The sequence below is a fragment of the Lynx rufus genome, unplaced genomic scaffold (assembly GCF_022079265.1).
Source record: "Lynx rufus isolate CCGP_SWC_20201006 ecotype Redwood Valley unplaced genomic scaffold, mLynRuf1.p SCAF_3, whole genome shotgun sequence".
NCBI classification, from domain to species: Eukaryota; Metazoa; Chordata; class Mammalia; order Carnivora; family Felidae; genus Lynx; species Lynx rufus.
In genome coordinates this window covers 59,534,420-59,557,148 of record NW_025814845.1, presented here as the reverse complement: position 1 = coordinate 59,557,148, position 22,729 = coordinate 59,534,420, and the positions used below count along the sequence as shown (strand labels likewise).

At 40.6% G+C, this 22,729-nt stretch overlaps 1 protein-coding gene across 1 annotated transcript in view; it reads right to left on the bottom strand.

The window, feature by feature from the left end:
* Nucleotides 1–22,729, bottom strand: part of SEPTIN11 (septin 11) — an 83,537-nt gene that overhangs the window by 18,140 nt on the left and 42,668 nt on the right. Inside the window, exons 2-5 of the mRNA XM_047091914.1 lie at nt 21,677–21,791; nt 10,799–10,994; nt 3,586–3,772; nt 296–457 (exon numbers count right to left, since the gene is read on the bottom strand). Of these exons, the coding sequence (XP_046947870.1) occupies nt 296–457; nt 3,586–3,772; nt 10,799–10,994; nt 21,677–21,791 (660 nt within the window). The remainder of the gene's footprint in view (nt 1–295; nt 458–3,585; nt 3,773–10,798; nt 10,995–21,676; nt 21,792–22,729) is intronic.

Below are 22,729 nucleotides of genomic sequence, written 5' to 3'. Positions count from 1 at the left end.
GCTGGGCTGGCATTCCCAAGAGGTCTGCTGTAGAAATTCTGCCTGTTGGAGCAGGAAGGAAACTGGAGATAGGCTTGTCTAAACTTTCCCATTTGATAGATAGATACCCTGAGGAGTAGGGTGGTTAAATGACTTGCCATAGTGGCAGAGCTGGGCAACGCTAAAGAATCCGATTCCTGGCCCAGTGCTCCAGTCACTCTGGAGCAAGAAAAGCTGCTGCTACCAAGAAAATGCTGCTACCAAGAAAAGCTTTCAGGACAATTTCTGGTAGGTTCTTCCTAACTTGAGGACTTACACTCATTGTTGCATTAATCTCTGCCACCGTTTCTTCATCTGTGGGGAACTGATATATCTGGACTCCATTGCTGACTAGTTCACTCATGATCTTACTCTTGAATTTGTGCAATTCATTTTTGGCAATCGTGTCAGCTTTTGCAATTATTGGAATGATGTTCACCTATAAAACAAACATACCCATTTTTACACAATTCCTATATAAGAAAAATAAGACAAATGAATGAAACATAACAAAAGTTGTAAAGCTTCACTTAAAAAATAGATATTGAAAATAAGGCTTTGTGCCCAGAGGGAAAATTAAGAAGACATGGATAATCTTTTAGCTCCATCTGTGAACACTTTTACTTCCTCCCATCCGGCACTGACAGCATACTTGTAATTTCCTCTTCTTTGCTACCTCATTTTTTTTTTTTTAACAGAGTAGAAGGAAGTGTTACTCTATGACAAATAGCAATAACAAAGAAGCCTATTCTTTGAATAACCAACCACTCCTTTTAGACCCCTCCCAGCTACTTAAAAAGCTTGATTTTTGCATGTTCCTCACAGTGCAAAGCAAAGACTGTGTTAGAATAGTGGAATATTCATCTCTATGCAGGATAACACCCTCTCTTTTTTTCTAATGACTACTAGGGGTAGAGAACCTACGTATTAACCAGAACAAAGACAGCTTCACCTACTTTTAAAGTTTTCAAAATCACACCAATTAATTCTTTTGAAACACCAGCTTCTAGCACATTACTTCTTCATGTCAGAATGAAACCTAGCGGCAAAGGCTCGCTTTCAGAGCATTGACTACAGAGACCAGGGAGAAGGCAGAGTTTGAAAACAGTGGCAGAAAGCCCAGCGTGAGAGCTGAGGACACCCTCAAGCCCAAGCCTCAAACCCCAAAGTGGGTCATTCTCCCAACTTTGCCTAGCACTGCCCACACAGCACATTTTTAAAAATTCATTTTTTAAGATTAACTTTCTTCCACTCCCTGGTAGCCACAGAGGTTTCAGTAAGACACAACTGACATCTGACACCTGGGGCCATGCTCTCCCAGCTCAGGGGAAAGGGGGACAGACTCAGTGAGAAAGCCACACTAGCAAGAGATGAGGGAGTCCTTAGGGAGGTTTTCTTGGCCATGTCTGCATTCCTTTGCTTCTTTTATTCCAAGAGCCGAATCAAAACCCCTGATACACCACAATGAGAAGACATGTGGATAGAATAACATATTCTTCATCTATTCCTCCACCCACTCCTACCTCATCATGCTTGGACTCATCCAGCAAGAGAAACACTAATGGTGGGGATATGTCTGGGTCAGAGCCCAAGAAACAGAACACTTCCCCGTTGTTCTTGTTGGTTATCTTCTGTACATGTTTAGTATTCAGTGACTATTACACAGACAAAATGGCAGAGGTTCATACTTTCTTGACCAGTTTGACCACAGTAGATAGACGCCACAGGCAATTGAGATTTAAAACCTCTTTTTCCTCAGTGGCAGGTGCTTGAAAATCATTTCTGAAATTATATGTTTATGATATATATACTTAAGCACCTTAACTCTTCATTTCACTTGTATAAACAACCTTTGCAAATACCATTTTCAGATGCTCTCCAGCCCTCCATCTCTACAGGAGTATCGGTTCTTTAAAAGCAGTTTAACCTGTTTCCAGGGACTTTTTTTTCCAGCTGTGTTCATTGGCCTTATTTTCTTTCCCTTTTTAAACCAGCCCTACTAAGCATAACCCTTTGTTGAATATTTGCCAGGCTTGGTCCACAAACATGGCCTCAGTTAGGACACCACCTCCATCTCTGCCCCTCCCCAGCCCTGTTACCAGGGACACGGCAGCCTGGGGAGCCAGCCTCATGGCCCAGAGCCCTCAACTGCCTGCCTGCCCGTGGCTCACTGTTGCGGACACAAATGCATGAAAAGGATTCTATTTATTCTCCCGTGAGTCCTCCAGCTGCAATAGTCCCTTCACATCACTAGACCATTTTTCTGTAAACCAAGGTGTCTGTGCATGCTGGAAGCCCAAGGAACCTGGCCCTGTGTCAGCCACTGCAGCCCATTTGGCGGCCAGTTCAGCCAGAGGCCTCGGGGACAGCTGGTCATCTGACTCCCTCCATTACATTCCTCTGGAGAGAAAGCATCTTTCAAACAGCATTGTTTGGACAAAAAAATAACACCCAGCAAAACCCCCTAAAGATGATACAACTTTTTATGGAACTCCAAGGAAAGTTAAAAAAAATACCACAGCTTCTTTTTCTGGCTGTTTTCCTTTTCATTTGCTTCTTCAATTCAGAATATACTGCCTTCCATTTATTTCAAAATGAAAAATCAAATTAATTGTAAAGTACATCACTTAATGTTATCAAACTTATCAGTACCTTTCTTCAAATGTTGTAAAAGGAAGAGTTTATTAATGTGGAAAGCCCAGGTGTCAAACTGAAACCACTTTTTAAAAACATTTGGGTGCAATTCAGTTTTAAATCTAAGAAGCCGGACTGTCCTTATCACATAAGGAAAAAAATTAACACCTTTTTTTTTTTTTCACTCAAAACTTCATATTAAAGCCAAACCTTTAAAACAGAAATTTAGAGAAGGTTTTAGGAAAGTAAACAATTTGTGACCTTATATTTCAATCTCCCTAAATTTAACCCTTCCTATGACCATTTAGATGTCTCCGCTATATAATTCCCCAACCTTCATCAGAGCATCCGCTGGTGCTAATTTAAGAACTAAAAATACTTGGTAAAGAGCTCCATGGTTTTATTTGTTTGTTTTATTTTGTTTAGCCTAACATCCAGAGGTTTTGAAGCATTTTTCTCACATTGCTAAACCCTATTGTTCTGTAAACCAGAAAAGACAATTATGGGGTTGGAGGAAGGGGGAGGGATGAATAGGCAAGAGCACAGAGGAGTTTGGGGGCAGGAAAACTACTCTGTATGCCTCCACGATACAGGTCTTTGTAGGTTTGTCCAAGCCCACAGGCTGTGCACCAATAAAAGTGAACCCTAATGTAAATAACAGACTTTGGGTGATTATGGTGTGTCAACATAGATGCGTCGACTGTAACAACCCATCAATGGGACCCATCGGGTGGGGGTGCTGACGTGGGGCAGGGGTATACATGCGTCTCTGTACCTTCCTCTTAATTTTGCTGTGAACCTAAAACTGCTACAATAAACTGTCTTGTAAAACAAAACAACTCCAATTACATTAAAAGAAGGAAATAAATCAGGGCCTTCAGATAAAGGTGATCTAAAAGGCAAGTGGATAGTCACCAAAGTGTCAGTGAGTACCTTGCTGTCCAGCTTTTTCATGGTGACTAGGTCCAGAGACTTCAGTGAATGGCCAGTAGGGGCAATGAAGTAGAGGCATGCGTGGATCCTGGTGTCGTGGTAGTTGAAGAGAGAACGTTTGATCTTCAATTCCTCTTGTAAGTAGGCTTCAAATTGAGCATCAATATATTCCACTATTGGCTTATAGCTAGAATGCAGAAGAATTTTTTTTTTTTTTTTTTAAAACACATCTTCAAATCAGCATATTTCTAGCCTTCAACCTCTTGTGCAGCTCCATGCAGGCAGTCAAGTCTTCAATGGTTCCCTCTCCTAAGAGCTGAAGTCCCAGTTCCTTACCTGGACATCCCAGGCCTTCCATCATCTGGTCCCTGAACATCTCTCCAGCTCCTCTCTCCCACTTCCTCCCTGGCTCACCATTTCTGTCCCAGTCATCACACATAGCTGCCTTCATGACCTGGTTCATGCTAACCCCCTACCCGGAACAGTCTCCTTCCTAGTATTCCCCTGGCTAACATTCATCCTTTAAAGCAGAGATTATAAATATGTGAACCATGCTGTCACTTCCCATGGAAGACATTACTAAGACATTGTGGCATTCTTTCCTGCTGGGCCAAAATGGAAGTCTCAAAATCTGTCTCAGTAAAGTGATTTTGACAGCCTCTACCAACTGATTGGCTTTGGCACACAAAAGGAAAGTGGTTTTTGATTTCAGGCTATGGCATAACCTAGTGGGAGCTCTGCCCCCATGCTTTGTCCCATTCCTCCAGAGATGAGGGCCCCTCTGTGCTCTCATCTAGCCCAGTGCTCCTGGGCCATTATAGGCTTCAAGATTATTTCCAACTCTGAAATTTTATGATTTGAAGGTAAACTCTATATCCCTTTCTTCTCACCAAATCATAATTCAAATTTGTTTTGAATAATTATGTATGATTCTATTAGCAGACCATCATCATTAATAACATATTGGGAATATGCATTCAATAAACCATATGTTCTCCAAGGACTAAGCAGTACATTAGGTAGGTTGCTGTGGAAAAGCTATAAACTTTCAGGTTTCCAGGGACCTGCTCAGGAGAAACCAGTGTGAGCAGCAGTGAGATTGGGTTACTAGGAACACAATGGGTTAATTCTCCCCAAACCTATTACCTTGCTGAGGAATGACTTACGCTTTAAGAAAAATAAAAACCTTTCAACACTTTGCTCCCCCAACTCATATATTAAACTGAAATCCTTAAGGGAACAACAAATCTTTGAAATAAGGATGACAGCACACACTCTAAGAGAAAAAACAAACAAAACAAAAAACACATTTATAACCAAAAACCAAAAGCACTCAGAAAACGGTTTTTGATATTTTTCTTTGGTCATTCATTACAATCCACTGATTCAATCTGAGCAGACAAAAACTCTAGCGGTTAAAAGAAAAAGTAGGATACACCAGTAAGTAAATAGGACAAAAGAAATCCCAATAAATTCCAATAGAAAGAAGGAACAAGTGAGAAGTTTCTTCTATGTTTTCCACTTTCAAAATACAAGTGGGTATTCTGAAGCAACAGTGGTTAGAAGCATGGATTCAAGACAGATGGACTCCAACCCCACAACTTACAGGATATGTAACTTTGGGCAAGTTCCTAAACCTCTCTGTCTCCATTTCCTCATAAGCAACTCAAGGACAAAAAAGTATCAGAGAGCTACTGATATCTCTGATATCAGAGAGCTACTGTGACAAATGTGTGAGCTAACATATGTAAAGGCCTAGCACATAAAAGATACAACTATTTCACAGTAATAATAATTTTCAAAAAGCAACAACTAAGAGAAAAGCAAGCCTGACTTTTGAGAAAGTTGGGGGTGGCAGGGAGGAACCTTCCACTCACTCAGTTCCATGGTAACCATCCTGCTACTGTGCTCATGCCCTGTAGGGAAGTGGACTGGGCCACTCCACCGAGGTTCACCCATGCCAGCCGAGAGCCTGATCTTCCAGTCTCCTGACACTGAGGCATGTGTTTGGGGAACCAGGCTCTCTCTCCAGCACCCTCTTAGGAAAGGAAAGGAAAAGCAGCTCACAAGCAATTGCTCCTTCCTGCCTCACTAGTTCCTGATTTTTAGCTTCTCAGCACCTCCTCCCAGCAGTGGTCCACATAGGTTTCTGCTTTCTATTAATTTCCCTGTTGCCTCTGGTGTTGATTCTAATCCGCCAAGATTATAGGAGGTATAACATCTCTCCTTTTCCAGTGAGGCATGTTTTCTGCCCTAGATTCAATATACCCGAAGAAACTTTTTGTTCTCCTCTTATACCTTGAATTCCTTCTGCCTTCCCCTGTCAGGGAGTTCTGGCCAATCATCCAATCTCCGTTTTTTCCCTTTATGTGATCTCCCTAGAAAATTCCATTTATTCCTGTGTTCTACTTACCATCTAAGTGATGATAAATCACAAATTTCTGCTTGTAGCCCAGATCATCCACCCAAGTTTCAGCCCCATCCATACAACTGCTTACAAGATATCTGCATTGGCTCTTCTAAATGTGTCCAGGATGGGACGCTTCATCTTGCCCCCAAACCATCTCCCTGTTTTCCTTCGCTTGGCGAATGGCACCTCCATCCATACCAATCAGAGACCTCCTCTTCTACTTCCTCCACACAATCCAGCGTGAAATTCCACCAGTTTTGCCTTCCAACTATTATAAACAAATTAAAGAAACGTATTCCAGGAGAACTATTTACCAAAATCATTATTCCCTGTGTTTAAGTCAGCCAGTGGTTTTGTATTCCCCTTCACAATCCTTTAAACAAATTACCTGCCCCTCTTCTACTCCTTTCCACTTCTTATCTACATCCAGTCATAAAGATAAGGAGGTTTAATCCCAATTTTGCCTTTTGATAGTTTCCATTTTATAGAAAAGACACCCATCTGGTTTTTGTTTGGCCAATTCCAACTTCTCTGGGTTTCAGCCATACAAAGTAGGGGAAAGTGAAGGAAGGCAAATCATATGCAGTATTTACATTCTCACATCATTTCCTTTTCAGGCATGGGGATGGTCCTTTTTACCCACAACTCATTTCTTTTCATATACCTCCAGCCACAGAATTCACAACAAAATACAGAGGTTGACCTAAAACTGATGGGAGAAATATTTTATGCAATGTTTTCTATCCACCCAAGTTACCCACTGACCATTCTTCCAAAAGAACCAATGGCATTGTTCAGAGAGTGACTCTCCATTTTACATACGGCCAGGTACCTACCATTCATACATTTTTCTCTATCTTGCTGTTAGTGAAAGTTAGTTTTCCTCATCTCTCAACTACCTCCCCATCAGAAAGGTGGTAAAAACAGAAATAAAGACCAAATGGTCCACTTCACTACCATTTTATAACTCTGATATAAAGATTTGGTGAGTTTGAGGAGTTCAATTATCCATGATTTTCAGGGCTAATAATCATCACAGTTAGCAATATGCCATTGATATTCTAGCTCCCATCTCCCAAATGTTGGGCAAATGAATTATTCTATTTCCAGTTCTATGACAAAACTTGGTTTTCCTTCTCCAGACCTGTTTGCTTCTTCACTGGAAAGTACAGACAGCAAAACAAGGAAGCCCTTAAACCATGAAGAGTTAATCATGCTATTAAACATAACAGGAAACCTTACCAGATCTCTCTTCCTGCCCCCTTCTAGCTAGCTCAGTCCCAGGCAGATACTCATGCAGGAATGCATGCTGACATGACTGAAGCCTATATAAACAAGCTGGGACATTCTTGAAGTCCTGCATTCATGGCAGAAAAGCTTGCCTCATCCCCAAAGTAGTAAAAATAATCATGGGTTTAGAGAAACGGTATATTGCTTCCCATATGATTACATATCAATGCAAAAATGCATACCTCACATCCAATTCTTTTATGGAATCAGATTGTCCAAAAAAAAAATTTTTTTTAAGACAATAGTCACTTGGGTTTGGAGTCAACAGTGTCAACAATGCCTTCTGGGGCACAGAGTTCTAAATGCCATTTAAAGAGGTTATGCAACAGCTGTCAAGAAATTTCAGAAGAAAAAAAAAATTTGGTATCTAGGTTAGGTTAATATCACACTTCCTCTCTTCTAAATCTCCTTGGAAACTATTATTTGACCCAAATGAGTCAGATAAGTTCTTAAAGGGACCTCCAGCTGCAAATATGAGAATTGGTATTGTAGTAGCCACTTGGCTATTCAGTGCTGGCCAGTGAAAATCCACCAGGCTAAAGGAAAATCCCCACTTAGGGGACAGGCAATTCAGTGGCAACACTGAGGCAATGAGCCTGAGCGGGAAGAGCGCATGGAATCTTAGCAGCAAGATGCTGGCAGATGTTCTCATTCCTGCAGGAAGGGACCCTGAAAAGGTCCAGTTACTGCTTTCCAATCAGAGTGCACAAACATAACATTCTCTAACCCCAGAGAGAAACCTGTGTGGGTCGGAGAGATGGAGATACATCTTGCTCTGAGTACACTGTGATTGCCCAATGACCAGGAACCCTGGCTCTCTCCCCAGCTCCCACAATGCACCTGTGCTCTTTTTCTTGTTGCCAAGGCTTTCCCCTCATCTATTTCACTTGGCATCACAATCAGCCTTCAGGCAGTAACCTCTCCATCATTCCTTGGCATTGAGGTCATAAATGAAGAGCAATAGCCCAGCTGCAGGGTCTGAGCTTAGCTGTCCCCACCCCGCACAATGTACAGATAGTTCACTTTGACCAGATGCAAAATAAAATCCTTCTCACTACATGTAACAATTGCTCCTGTTATTACAGGACAATGTTTATTGAAGAGCATTTAAATTGCTCTATAGATAAAATAGAGCTCAGTGCTCAGCTAGAGAATGAATTAAATATTTCTTCCTAATTACTATGGTGCCCGTATACATCAGGGATACTTAAAATATCTCTAGGCAATACACAGACATTCTACATTAAAAAAATAGTTCAAGTTCCTCTTTACAAAACACATACATATAATACATACCATTTTGGAGAAAAAAAATTTTTAAAGAAAAATCCCTGGTACTAATAAAATTTCCGAGCCCTAAGCAAACATAACTTATTGATGTGGTGTTTTACTCCCTTAATGTTGTCACTGCACGAAAATGTCTCTGGAAGCCTCCTTATAGAATCATCTTTGGGCCTGGGAAAATTTTAACTTTCTCTGACTTCTTTTGAAAATGAATACAGTATTCAAAATAGTCCTAAGACACTTTTTTTTTTTTAAATTTTTTTTTTTCAACGTTTATTTATTTTTGCGACAGAGAGAGACAGAGCATGAACGGGGGAGGGGCAGAGAGAGAGGGAGACACAGAATCGGAAACAGGCTCCAGGCTCTGAGCCATCAGCCCAGAGCCCGACGCGGGGCTCGAACTCACGGAGCGTGAGATCGTGACCTGGCTGAAGTCGGACGCTTAACCGACTGCGCCACCCAGGCGCCCCTTAAGACACTTGATGTTGAGAATGATGAATACGATGGATGATCTCGAGGAGTGTGAACAATATTTTGGGACTGAGGTTAACCTATGGGTTGAGCACCAGGAAGTTTTAAGATTAACAGCTTCTCTCAATAAAGGCATACAGCAACTCAGAGAGCAGAGTCAAACTTACTTGGCTTTATAAATTGAGTATGTGTTTTCTAAAAATAAAAATAAAACCTTACTGTATTATAATTATATCTTCAAGTTTATGTGAACCAGTTTTAATGAATGAATACATAAGATTGATTTACCAGGTAGTAGCCTCTATCTACACACAAACTATTGGAACAAAATTCTTAGAAAGTATTTTATTTCTTAAGCAGCTTAAACACATCTTTTCTTCCACATATATGGATTATTGTATACATTACTTTATTAGCTTAATAAACTCCACTGGATAGAAAGGGAAAGTTTAATCCAGCTGACCTCAATTCCCCATTAGGCTTGACTGAATCCACAATCATTACTCAGACTCGATTTGACAATTCTGCACCAGGCATGCTGCCCACCCCTTTAGCAGCCTACAGAAAGACCCAGACACTTCACAGAAGACTCAGTGCCTCACACCAAGCACTCACATCAATAGCAAGATCTGTACCAGCTGGAAATCAAGATTTTTCCAACAGATCTTCCATAAAAATGCTTTCTTCACTTTGAGGTTTTAGGAGCTAATACCACTTTGACCAAAGACATCAAAATACAGGAATACCCCCCTATTATTACCATACCCCTCTTCCAGGCCTTGCCTTTCACAGTGTCCTTCCTTAGGCCTCTGCCTAAGAATAGGACTGAATACAGGATCACACGGGAAGAGACCTCAGAGATTGTCTGGTGACATTCTCTTAAAGTGAGATAAATTGTCAAGGTCCCATAACCTGTCAATCTCAGAATCCAGGCTCTAACCCAGGTCGCCTAAATCCTGAGCTGTGGATTCTTTGGCAGAATCTCATCAGCTCTCAGTTTTCATTCAAAATCTGTAAGAATTTGGGGGTTAAGTCAAAATCCCAATGTGCCTCAGGGACTAGGAGAGTTTGGCAGATGCTTTTTTGAATTCCTGACTCTTTAATGCCTTCTTATTTTGCAGAGTTGCAAAACAAACAAACAAAACAAAAACAACGCATTTCCCAGATTCCTGCAGCTAGTATTCTAGATGTGGTTTAGTTTCTACCATACAGATGCAGCCACACAAGACCCGGAAGCAGGGAGTGAGGAACACACAACAGAGGCCACCGTTGTTCTCCTTGCAAGGGATGGGGAAGGCAATAAAAATCATCCTGTAACACTGTCCCAACTCTAGGACAGAACTGGTGGAGGTTCTAAACACCTCCCCTCAGCATCATGTGTACCAGTGGCAGGTGACCAGTGGCAGGGGTTTCTGCTAACTGTCCTGTTGGGTCATTGAGTGTTTCTCTAGATTGCTTTTCCTGCTGGGAAAGGTCCCAAATCTAGTTCCATGACCCTGCTGGAAAAATGCCATAAGCTAATGTATTCCTAAGAAATTCCTTTTTTCCTTACACGAGCTAGAATCAACTGTGTTGTCTCATTCTGACCTCGGGGAAGAACATTCTAAGAAAACTTCTCAGAGGAAAAGAATGTCTTATCTTTTAGGCAACAGAAAATCAGCCCCATAATTAGTGAACATTTTTAGCCTTTGAATTTACCCAGGACAAGTCCTGCTATCTCCTGATCCATTTATATCCTCACAAAGTCCCAAAACGTACCTGTCATCTTTGTTTATCTGGTCTCCAAATCCCACAGTGTCAACGATGGTTAACTTCAGCCGTACATTGCTTTCCTGAAGCTCATAACTTCTGGCTTTTAACCGGACACCTGGTTCATTGTGAGTAGCTGGGTCACTTTCAAATTTGGTGTTGAATAAAGTGTCCATTAACGTGGATTTGCCGATGCCGGTCTCACCTACGTGGCCACAAGAGAGACATCAGAGAATGTGTCTGTCAATGCCTCTCAGACATCAGTTCAATTCATTAGGAATTTCTTATATTTGTAAAAAAATTTTAGAAGTCAGTATCACCAGAAATCGCACTATGAAAAGATAGTTCTTTACCTATGTGATCAAATATCTCCTTAGAAAAGTCTTAATGAATTCCAGAAACCAATTAGCATAAAAGATCTTGTACTTACAGGTCAGGATGCTGTTCTTAACCTCTATATAGAGCAAAAGAACCTGTAAGCTTGCCTGTGGTCAGTTTGTACATCACAAAGACATAAACTGTATCTCTTCTTCTCCTAAATGTTGATGTGTGAAGTTATAGAACTTTAAAAAATACTCTATTGTTTCTGATACCAGGAAAAAAAGACTGATCTCATTTATATTATCTGATGTCACCAAATTACCTGATACCATCTAAAGTTGAAAAGAATTACATTTTTCAAAACAACACTCTTGACAATTACAGCAATAATAACAAATCCAGCTAAAGTTACTGAGGGCTTACTTTGTGCCAGGTCCTGTAGCAGGGCCTTCCCATGCATTATCGCATTTAAATCCTACTACTGTCCTCCATTAAATAGGTTTCCTTCATTTTACAGATGGGACAGTAAGGCCTAGCTACGGTAAAGGGAGTTGTCTAAAGTCACATTGTTATGTGGCAGAGTCAGGGTTCAAACCCAAGTTTGTGTGGTTCTAACACCTACACTCAACCAACACAGCATCCTGACTTTACTATTATAGAGAAACCGACGGCCTGATCTTTCCTAATATTAGTTATGCATCTGTGTGAATCCTCCCTATTATTTCCATTTTTCTTTCTTTATTCAACTGGAATCAAGATGGGAAACATTTATTACATAGTTTTCCCAGTTTCAAGGTGATATCTGTGACAATGAGACTAAATGCAGTTGAATGACTTCCAACAACGGCCTTGTTAATTCACTTTGATAGTTAAATCTGTGTTTATCAAAGCTCTAATGTGTACAAAGAACAGTGGCAGGGACTGGTAACACTACTCTAATCAAAATGATGAGACCCAAATGTGGAGGGAGCAATGAAGAACGTGAGCTAGGCCTCCAAAATCATGCCAAGCAAAATTCCCTCTTTTTTTAATCTTTAGTTTTGAGAGAGAGAGAGAGAGAGAAGAAAGAAAGAAAGAAAGAAAGAAAGAAAGAAAGAAAGAAAGAAAAGAAAAGAAAAGAAAAGAAAGAAAAGGAAGGAAGGAAGGAAGGAAGGAAGGAAGGAAGGAAGGGGCAGACAGAGAAGGAGACAGAGAAACCAAAGCAGGCTCTGTGCTGACAGCAGAAAACACGACGTAGGGCTCAAAGTCAAAAACCATGAGATCATGACCTGAGCCGAAGTCAGATGCTTAACTGATTGAACCATTCAGGCACCCAGCAAGATTCTCTCTTCAACCCAATTCTTATGTTGAGTCAAAAATAGCTGGCAATGAGAAAGAACCTACCTTTGTCATGGGTGGTGGTGGTGATTGTGTGTGATCATGGAAAGAGGGAGGTAAAAATCAAGAAACATTATCCATAACAATGCCTTTGTTTTTCAAATCTGGAAAATTTCCCAATTACACTTCCCGTTCAATTTAAACATGCCAATATGCTGCAGCTCTTTCAACAAATCCAAATCCCATGATGTTCCTCTTCTAAAGGATTGCTATAAAGACTTTTAGGATGGTGACAGTTCTATGGGAAAAAGAAGAGCTCTGGGATTTGTAGCTTTAAAGCAACAGTCCCACTGTAACGACAAATCCACATATTAATGAGAAGTTCTGTAATAATACTCATGGCTTTCAAACACAATGTAAAAGTGAAGACGGAGTCTTTTTGGATTTGAGCTTTCTCTTAGAAGCTTTATGTTTTACCACTGTCAATAACAATTCACTCACAAGATAAAAATTGTTGAAGTACATCTGCCTTACTCCTTAACCTTTCCCATTGGGCCCTTATACATCTAAGATCAAAGAATGTCCTCCTTCACCAGGCTTCATTTAGCCAGTACTTTTTCCAGTGCCTACTTTGTGCCAAGTTCTGGGAATACAACAATGATCTAGCTTGATATGGTGCTCTCCCATTGCGTAGAATTTGACCTGGAACATGAATGAATAGCAGTCAGGCTCTAATTTATTGTTACGGAATGATATTCTAAGTGTCTGCCATAACTACATTCCTCTTATGAGCAAGACCACACCCTGTGATCTTGCTAGTAACCACAGGTAACTGGACCAGGATTAGCTCCCTTGACCAAAAATACCTAGAGCGGCCTGATCATTAAGCTCTAAGAAAGTGCTTCATACTGGACAGTGACCTGTCCATGCAATTAGAACTTCTCTCTTTCGGAGTTTGAATGAGATACACAATCCACACACAAAGCAACAGCATGGAAAAGAAAAGAAACCTTGAGGCAGAAAAGGCTGTAAATAAATAGAAGATGTGTTGTTGACAGACAACTAGTTGAGAATACAGGAAAAGAGAGCAGATAGATGAGGTAGAGCTTAGTATCCAAAATTCATTCCTTACTAATATTTGAGTACACTGTGACAAGCATAGATGCTACAGAGAATACAAATGATACTGACTGAACTTCTATAATATCCTGAATGTCATCCCAGATCTTCACAAAGTCTAGCAACAGTTGAAGACTGTTTCCTGTCTTCCTTGGCTTCTTGAATATTCTTACAAAAAAGCCCATCAATAAAAGTTATCTAGGGGCACCTGGGTGGCTCAGTCGGTCGAGCATCTGACTTTGGCTCAGGACATGATCTCACGGTTTGTGAGTTTGAGCCCTGTGTCGGGCTCTGTGCTGACAGCTTGGAGCCTGGAGCCTGCTTCAGATTCTGTATCTCCCTCTCTCTGCCCCTCACCCACTCATACTCTGTCTGTCTGTCTGTCTGTCTCTCTCTCTCTCTCAAAAGTAAATAAACATTAAAAAAAATTTTTTTTAGTCATCTGAACTAGTTTCTGCTCCCTAATGTGATAGAGCTCAAAACATTCATATCCATGTTTCATGGCTTAACAAAAATAACTTTGAGCAAAACAAAGTTACTATGTGATGGATACAGAAACAAAGAGAGCTCTCACTCTATATACTTAGAATCTGGTAGGCAAGTCAATACTGTAGGCACTGGAGTCATTTGAAGCACCTGCTACCTGTGTGACTTTCTCAAGTGCAGCCAACTTCTTTTCAGGATTTATCCATTTTCAGAACTTGGACAAAGGAACAAGAGCAGAACTATCTTATAAACGTCTCTCCACAAGGTTAAAGTTTCTGTCAGTACAAAGTGACCCATTTAACTTTTCATCTCTTTTCCTAAAACAGCAATCAAGACTTCAATTTACATGGTAAGGATTCTTGGTTACTTAGGACTGAAATTACCATCCCATTTTACTAGGTTGAGAGTTAGTTAAGCATGTGTGAATCAGGAACATCGTGCTTTTTCTTTCTTTCTTTCTTTCTTTTTTTTTTTTTAAGGCAAGGTAATTTTAATTATCATGTACATTAAGGTGGAAATTATGAACAATTAGCATTCCAGGCACTACTTATAGCACAGGGTTAATCAATGGGTTGGAAAAACCACTGTTCCTCTAAATTTCAGAGTGCTTTGCTTTCCATTTCTATGCTCCGTGCTTTTAAGGGCCGTAATTAGACGCAGCTACTCTAGCAGCAGTGTGATTCACCAAAAGCAGCTGAGAAGGAAATGACAGATTTTGGAATAAAAGGAATTACAGAACTAGGGGAGGTTTTGAGTGCATTAGCTTGTGAGGCCTCTCTCTATCCTCGGAAAGTGGGGCATCCTCTATAATTCTGAGATACCCAAAAGAGCAAAAAGGCTTCATTCTAATTGAGTAACTGAAAGCCTACTGGGCAAAGGCTTGGATTCAAACCCAATAACCATAACAATATTTTGAGAAAATAAATGACTAACACCAACTCTGAAGCATTTCAGAACTCCCTAGCAGACTATCTGGCACAGAACAGGCATTTATTAAAAGTTAATTGAGGGGGGAAAAATGATCATGGTGATAATTTATACTGAGATTTACCATTCTGGTAGATTTTTCAGAGTTTGTTGTGTATTCTGCTATAAACACATCTGCCTAAACATTCCGTTGTTGCAGGAGAGACTTGCTCTTCAAGTGCTATCTGTGGCTTCTGTTTTTCTTGCTCCTGCCAGTGCTGGTGAACATGACACCCACATCACAGAGGGAAGCAGTGCTACTTTCCATGCTATTCTCAGGCTTATTTAAACCACAAGCCCTAAGCTGGACATTAACAAAGAGAGAGAGAGACAGAGAAAGAAAAAGAAAAAAAGACACAGAAGGATTGTATTATTAATTAGAAGGTAACTGCAGATTGAGTTGATCAATGGTGACGCTGATCAACGCTGATCGATGATTCAGCATCTTTTACTGATTGCCACATTTGGCAACCTATATAATTATCCAAGTAATTGTGCACGAAGGTCTGCCTGCCTCCTCTAAATATTCCAGATTTTATTCTTGGACGGAGCCACATAATCAGAGAGCTATGTACCTAAGCTGTGTTTTTTAACTCCTTTGATGAAACGTGCTTTGGCTAATACCACCAGCCTGCATGAGGGAGTTGAAAGAACGGCATTATGACACTTGGCATTGCATGGATTGATGCAGTGATCTAGGGAATACCCAGGAACCTAGGCCTAGCTGTAGTGACACACACCATAGCTCTTCTCAAAATCCCTGGGGAGATTTTTCTAGGGGAAACTATTTCATCTGGAGCAACTATTTAGTTTTTACTTTACAAATACTATAAATCTGACACTGTTGAACTTTTAACTCATGTTTGGCACATATGTGCTCAGTGAGTGTCCTTTGGATGAATGGGTTCACTCTAAGCTCTGACCACTGGCTGAGAGACAAATGTATCCCTGACAGAATTAACTGGCACAGATTGACTTGATAGCTCTGAGTTCTGACCCTATCTCTGGCTTCTTTTATTTTCTCAGGTTAATCTTATCTTTATGCATTTACTCATTATTTCACCCTATAAACCATTTCATATCCTTTCCTAGAAAAGCAAACCAGGATAAAAGTGTACACCTGAAACAAATGTAACATTGTGTCAGCTGTTCCCAAATAAAAATCTTTTAATAAAACTCTTTAGAAAAAAAATTGAGGTGTAAAATTCCACAGTTTATGCTGATACTGTAGTCTTGGCTAAAATGATCTTAAACTTGTGTGTTTTCCATTCCTCTTCTATCATCCTCTCAAAACAACTATAGCTGGATTATAAGAAAGATTTTTATTTTCAAGATGTATTATTAATTTACTTTGACCCTACTACTGAACTGGTTGCTCTTCGAAAGCATGTGTGGTACAGTATTTTATCCATCTTTGTATATGCACAAAGAACTTACATACTTCTGGACTGATGTTGAAGCTTCTCATAGATCCAATGCCATTTTTGAAAACGAATAAGATATATAAATTTAAGATTGTGAAGAAAGGCTGAATAATTTTAGACTCTCTGGAGAAATACAGCATGAATAAGAAAGAAAGGGCTTTATTTAAATGCAAGTGCAACGTGGGGGGTGATTTTGTGTGTTATAAGCAAGATGGAAGGCAGGAAGGGAGACTATGAACTCCTGGGTGTTCTGATGCCCAATTTAACACCAAGAATTTTCGTCCCTGTTAAGTGAATACTACTCTCCTCTTTATTACATTTCTTTCCAGGACTCAACAGAGATGGGTTCTAATACCATACCAGACATTTAATTCATTCCCTCTAAAACTACACTAAACTCATGACAGGATTAGTTTCTGCCCTGGTTTGTTTCCTTTCTTTGCAAGGTAAAAGCTCTTGCCACAAAATAAAATTAGATTCTAAGACCTTTTTGATAAACATGATCAGTTTCCTTTCAAGGATCACAATTCTTTTTTTAAAATTCTCAATCCCCTCCCATATTTATCACATGAAAATGATGCTATAACTATCACACATGTGCATAATGTGTTAAAATACACGGGGCCCCAAGGTAGCTCAGTCAGTTAGGTGGTTAAGCCTCCCACTCCTGATTTCAGCTCAGCTCACAGTTCATGGGTTTGAGCCCCAAGTTGGGCTATGCGTTATGTCCCTCTCTCTCTGCCCCTCCCCCTGTCATGTGCTCTCTCTCTCTCTCTCAATAAATAAATAAATTTAAACAAAAACAAAGGGACATTAGGATGACAAGGTGAAAAGAAAGTACCATGGATACACTTAAATTAAATGACACCTACTCCTCTGAGTGGCTGTCAAAATATTTCAATCAACTAGTTACTTTTTCATACACCCTTACTTTAAAAATAGATGGACCATTAATTGGCAGTGAGAGTTGTTTTCGTATACAGATATTTTGCTATAAAATATTTGTGGCAAAGGGATTTGATGTGTTCTACCCTCTGTGGATAAGTATGCTTAATACTTAATCCTGACACTCTGGTGTCCCAAAGAGCTAATGCTGGCTCCAGCCAAATGGCTCTAAGGAGTCATGGAAGAATAGCCAGGATTCACAGTGGAGTGAAAAGAAGAAGGAGGAGGAGGAGGAGGAGGAGGAGGAGGAGGAGGAGGAGGAGAAGAAGTAACAGAAGAATATGAACAGCATGATCTCATTTGTATAAAACCAAAACATAAAAGTATTTATGTAATTGTGAGAGATCTGTTTGTATCTGTCCACGCCCAACCTCCTTTCTGATTGTGTCTTCTTTCTCACAGGGAACCTCTTGTGTTTTGCAGTGGACTAACCCCTGATCCCACCCTGAGTGGGCACATGATTCAGGCCTGGTCAATCAGAGACATCCTGTGACTGTTCAGCGAGACTTGTCAGAACGGCTGGTTCTTTCCTCTGGGGTTGTTAAGCCGGCCAAAACTGCTGGAAGCCATACTACCCCCATGAAGAAAAAGCCTGAACGTGAAGCCAAGCAGAAGCAAGCAGGATCAAGAACCAGAGACACAGTCTTGAAAACATGCTGCGGATCCCTAGAGACAGCTGTTCTTAATTACATGATTCCGCAGATTACCTTTTTAGTGTGCTTTGGAGTTGCAGAGGCCTCTTAACTGAGTTTAAACCAGATTTCTGGAGTTCTCTGTGGAAATTTTCCTAATACAAAAACAATCAAAGAGAAATGCAACACTGCTGGCTTTGAAGATGGAAGAAAGGGTCCACGAGCCAAGGATTCAGGTCGCCTCTAGAAGCTGGCAATGGTAAGGAAATGTATGTTCCCCCAGAGGTTCTGAAAAAAAAAACACCGCCCTATGGATGCCTTAATTTTAGTTTGGTGAGACACATGTGGGACTTCTACAGAACGGTAAGATAATAAATTGGTGTTGTTTTAAGCCACCAAAAATAATTTTTAAGTATGGAAAAATACAGAAGATTTCTAGAAGGATTCCACAGTGCTACCTCTATGGAATAGAAATAGGATAGGAGGGGAAAAGGGCTGGGGGAGACCTTATAATTTTTTAAGCAACAAATACATATTATTTTAATTAGATTAAAAACTGATTTTAAAAATGTTTAAGAATGAGCGGTGCCTGGGTGGCTCAGTCAGTTAAGCATCCGACTTCAGCTCAGGTCATGATCTTGCAGTCCCCTGAGTTTGAGCCCCGAGTCAGGCTCTGTGCTGAGAGCATGGAACTTGCTTCGGATTCTGTGTGTGTCTCTCTCTCTCTGCCCCTCCCCTGCTCTCTCTTGTGTGCTCTCTCTCTCTCTCTCTCTCAAAAATAAATAAACATTAAAAAAAAATTTTTTTCTTTTTAATGTTTAAGAATGAGCCCAGGGGCACCTGGGTGGTGCAGTTGGTTAACATCTGACTCTTGATCTCAGCTTAAGTCATGATCTCACAGTTGTGAGATCGAGGCCCAAGTCAGGCTGGGCATGGAGCCTCCTTGGGATTCTCTCTCTCCCTTTGCCCCACCCCTACTTGCACTCTCTCCCTCTCTCCCTCAAAAAAAAAAAAAAAAAAAAAAAAAAAAGAGAATAGAATAGAAAAGGAAAGAACAAGACAAAAATAAGCCCAGAATAAAGATCACAGGTATGTTCACCCACCTAGGACAGTCAGGACAGCAGCTGCTTTACAAATCCATCAGGGCAGCATGCATGTGGCTTGTGATGAATTCCAACCAGCATCCTAATTGTGCTATTTAGCAGACAGGGTCAGCCAATGAGCCAATACACCCCACTGCACACTACATACTGGGTCAAACCAGGTCCTTCCAGCCAGCCCAACCCCACTGAAAGGCTTTACCCTGCTTGCAGGGGCTGGGACATAACTCTCACATGTATTCTTGAAGCTGATTTTGGAGACAGGGTTGGGGGGAATGGGGAAGAGAAGCCAGAATAGTAATTGGCCTACAATTTAGCACACTTTTCAATAGAAAATCAACAAATTGCCAACAAATTGCTACGCTAATGAAGAATTGCCCTGCTCCGCAATGAGCATTTACCCTAAGAGAAAAGACAACTCATTTATGCCACGCTGTACAACTAGCTGCCATTCAGGAGTTCTGCTGCTGAATTTTAAATGGCTTCATGCAGGGAAAAGGGGAATGCATGAGAGCAGGCTGCTTTGGTCGTATTTCTCTCCAGTTATTCTCTTATCCAATGCTTAGGACCTAATGCCAGAGTGGGAGCTCATCTCGTGTGCCAGTTGTGGCTCTCCACAAATGAACACCCACTACAGGGGCCACATTTAATATGTTCGAGCAGTTTTTTTTTTTTTTTTAAGTTTATTTATTTGAGAGAGAGAGAGAGAGAGGGAGGGAGAGAGAAAGCACATGCATGCACAAGAGGAGGAGGAGCAGAGAGATAAGGAGTGAGATAATCCAAGCAGGTACCATGCTGTCAACACAGTAGACTGGGGCTTGATCTCACAAACTGTGAGATCATGACCTGAGCAGATATCAAGAATTAGATGCTTAACCAACTGAGCCAGCGAGGTGGCCCCAAGAAGTTTTTGAAAAAGAAAATATCTGCCCCTTCTCCCAATAACCAAGAAAATTTAAAAATGATGGTTCTTATGTTTAATGCATACCTTTTCTAAATTCACTTCATTTTACTTGGATGAGAGAAATAAGTCTGGTACATTCTGCCAAGTTTAGGGAAAGGATGGTCCACTTGGCTACATATGTGTAATTTCTTCCTGTCCATCTCAGACTAATATCTCATAAGTATACGCCCAGAAGACAATGGCCACAAAACAGTGAAGTCCAAACCACTTTACTGCTGTATAGCCTGGCCATTCGTCAGGAATGACAGTGAAGGAAAGGCCATTATCTGTTCCAGAGACATTTCTGCTTCAAACCAACCAATTTATATTTCTATTTTCCTCTTTTTTCCCCCACGTTCATTTCTAACTTTCCTTCTCTTACTTTAAAAAGGATATGGCTAAGACAGAAGAAAAGTAGCAAGGCCAGAGGCCTAGGCTAATGTACAACATTTACAGGATACATAAAACACACTGAGGAGGTGGGGCACCTGGGTGGCTCAGTTGGTTAAGTATCTGACTCTTGATTTCAGCTCAGGTCATGATCTCACAGTGGTTGTGAAATTAAGCCCCACACTGACCCTGGGGTCAGGCTCCATGCTGGGCATGGACCTTGCTTAAGATTCTCTCTCGCCCACTCAGTCTGCCCCTCCCCCTCTGGCACCCACTCTGAAACAACAACAACAACAACAACAAACATATTGAGGAAGCAGATAAATCAGGTCTCTTGGTTTTTTTTTTCCAGTTATCTACCAGGAATAAACTAAGGTCAATTTTAAATTCCAATTTAAAAACAGAAGTTTAGGGGCACCTGGGTGGCTCAGTCGGTTAAGCGTCCGACTTCAGCTCAGGTCATGATCTCACGGTCTGTGAGTTCGAGCCCCACGTCGGGCTCTGTGCTGACAGCTCAGAGCCTGGAGCCTGCTTCAGATTCTGTGTCTCCCTCTCTCTCTGACCCTCCCCCATTCATGCTCTGTCTCTCTGTCTCAAAAATAAATAAACATTAAAAAAAGTTAAAAAAAAATAAAAACGAAGTTTAATTTGATAATTCAGGCAGAAAATTTATTTCAACTATAAAACAGAATTTTAAATTCTTTAGCTCTAAAAGCAAAAAATTTAAACATTATGTTTATTAAGGTAGTTAAGAATAATTTCAGATTTTACTTATGTTAGGTAGTATATCTTTAAAAAGACCTCAACGGTGGTAACTGTTGCATTGTAGTCAGAGACCCTGGAAATAAAAATGCTTTTCAATGATCTTACAATGTGTGTACATATCAGTTCCTTCTTACAATTTCCTATAGTCTAGTTAGGATCTAAGTCTTCCCCACCCCACCGCCCAAAAAAGTTAAAATAAATATTTTAATAACAATATTGAATGACTGCTTGATGGTGCAACACAAATAAAAACAATTTGAGTAACATCACAAAGCTTACAAAACATTTACCAAACACAAGTCTCAACCTCTGTAACTGTGTGACATATACAGAGCGGGTATTATTGCCCTGCTTTACTGATGAAAAAAGTGAACAAAATTATCATTCCCCTCTTTCCCTGAAAAGTGCCACTCTGACAGTCACCTGCCAACAGCTAAGGGTCAGACTCCTTGCTCAGCAGCAAGAGATGAGTCACTTACCAACACAGAGGATGTTGAAACAGAATCCTTGAGAAGTAGACTTGTTGACCAGCTGGTCAGGGAGACTGTCAAATCCAACATGGCCAGAAAGGGACAAGTTTCGAAGCTCTTCATTCTAGAATTTCAGAGGGGAAACATTTGAGAATTCTTGAACTATGCCACCTGGGTCTCCCACGTTGTGGACATTGCCATTTCCCTTCCTCTCTTCTTGACAGGTATGGAAGAAGGAGATTCCCTCTGTACCCACATCCTTCTTGGCTCCTGCACAGCTGATGGGACCAAAAGTTCCAAAGCCATGCTCTTACCACAAAATCACACTGACTCCCAAAGCAGATTCTATCCCAAGGCATCTTGCTTCCTGCTAAAAGTGTACTGGCCCAGGGAAATAGGAGCTTCTGGAGGTGGCTACTTCAGATATGCGTTAAGTGATATAAAAAACAATCATGTTGATGGCTTCAAGAATTCAAAAAAACCTTCCAATTTACTTTCAACCCAGAATGAAAAATAAGTAACACTCTTCTAGATATAGGAAGGAGTTTTGAGACCCTCAGAGTGGAGGATACATACTTGTTACAAATATAAAAATTCTGTAACCACTGTACATGCAACATATTTAAAACTATTTGGCACTTGAACTGATCCCATCTCCACCATCTGCTGTACAGGTGTTCAGGGCATCTTTGTTTTACCCTGGACAGCACCCAGCACAGGCTCTGTGTTCACTGGGACTTCTCAGAGTCTACTGAAGGAGACTGGGATAAGGTAGTCATCATACACTTAAAAAGTTGGGTGGTTTATATTCTTTATAATGTGCTGACTGCCTCCATGACTTTGAATGAATCTCATATGTGTTGGAGGTAATCTGTGAAAACTTTCTTTCCAGGAAAACAGAGGTCAGCTACGGTCCTTCAATTACAACATCATGGTTATGGTTTGGGATTCCAGAAACTAGATACTGAAAGCCTCCTTGAAAACAAGACTCCTGGTATTCTGGCTCTCTTACCAGGTCTTTATATTCAAAATACTAGGGGCACCTGGCTGGCTCAGTAGGTA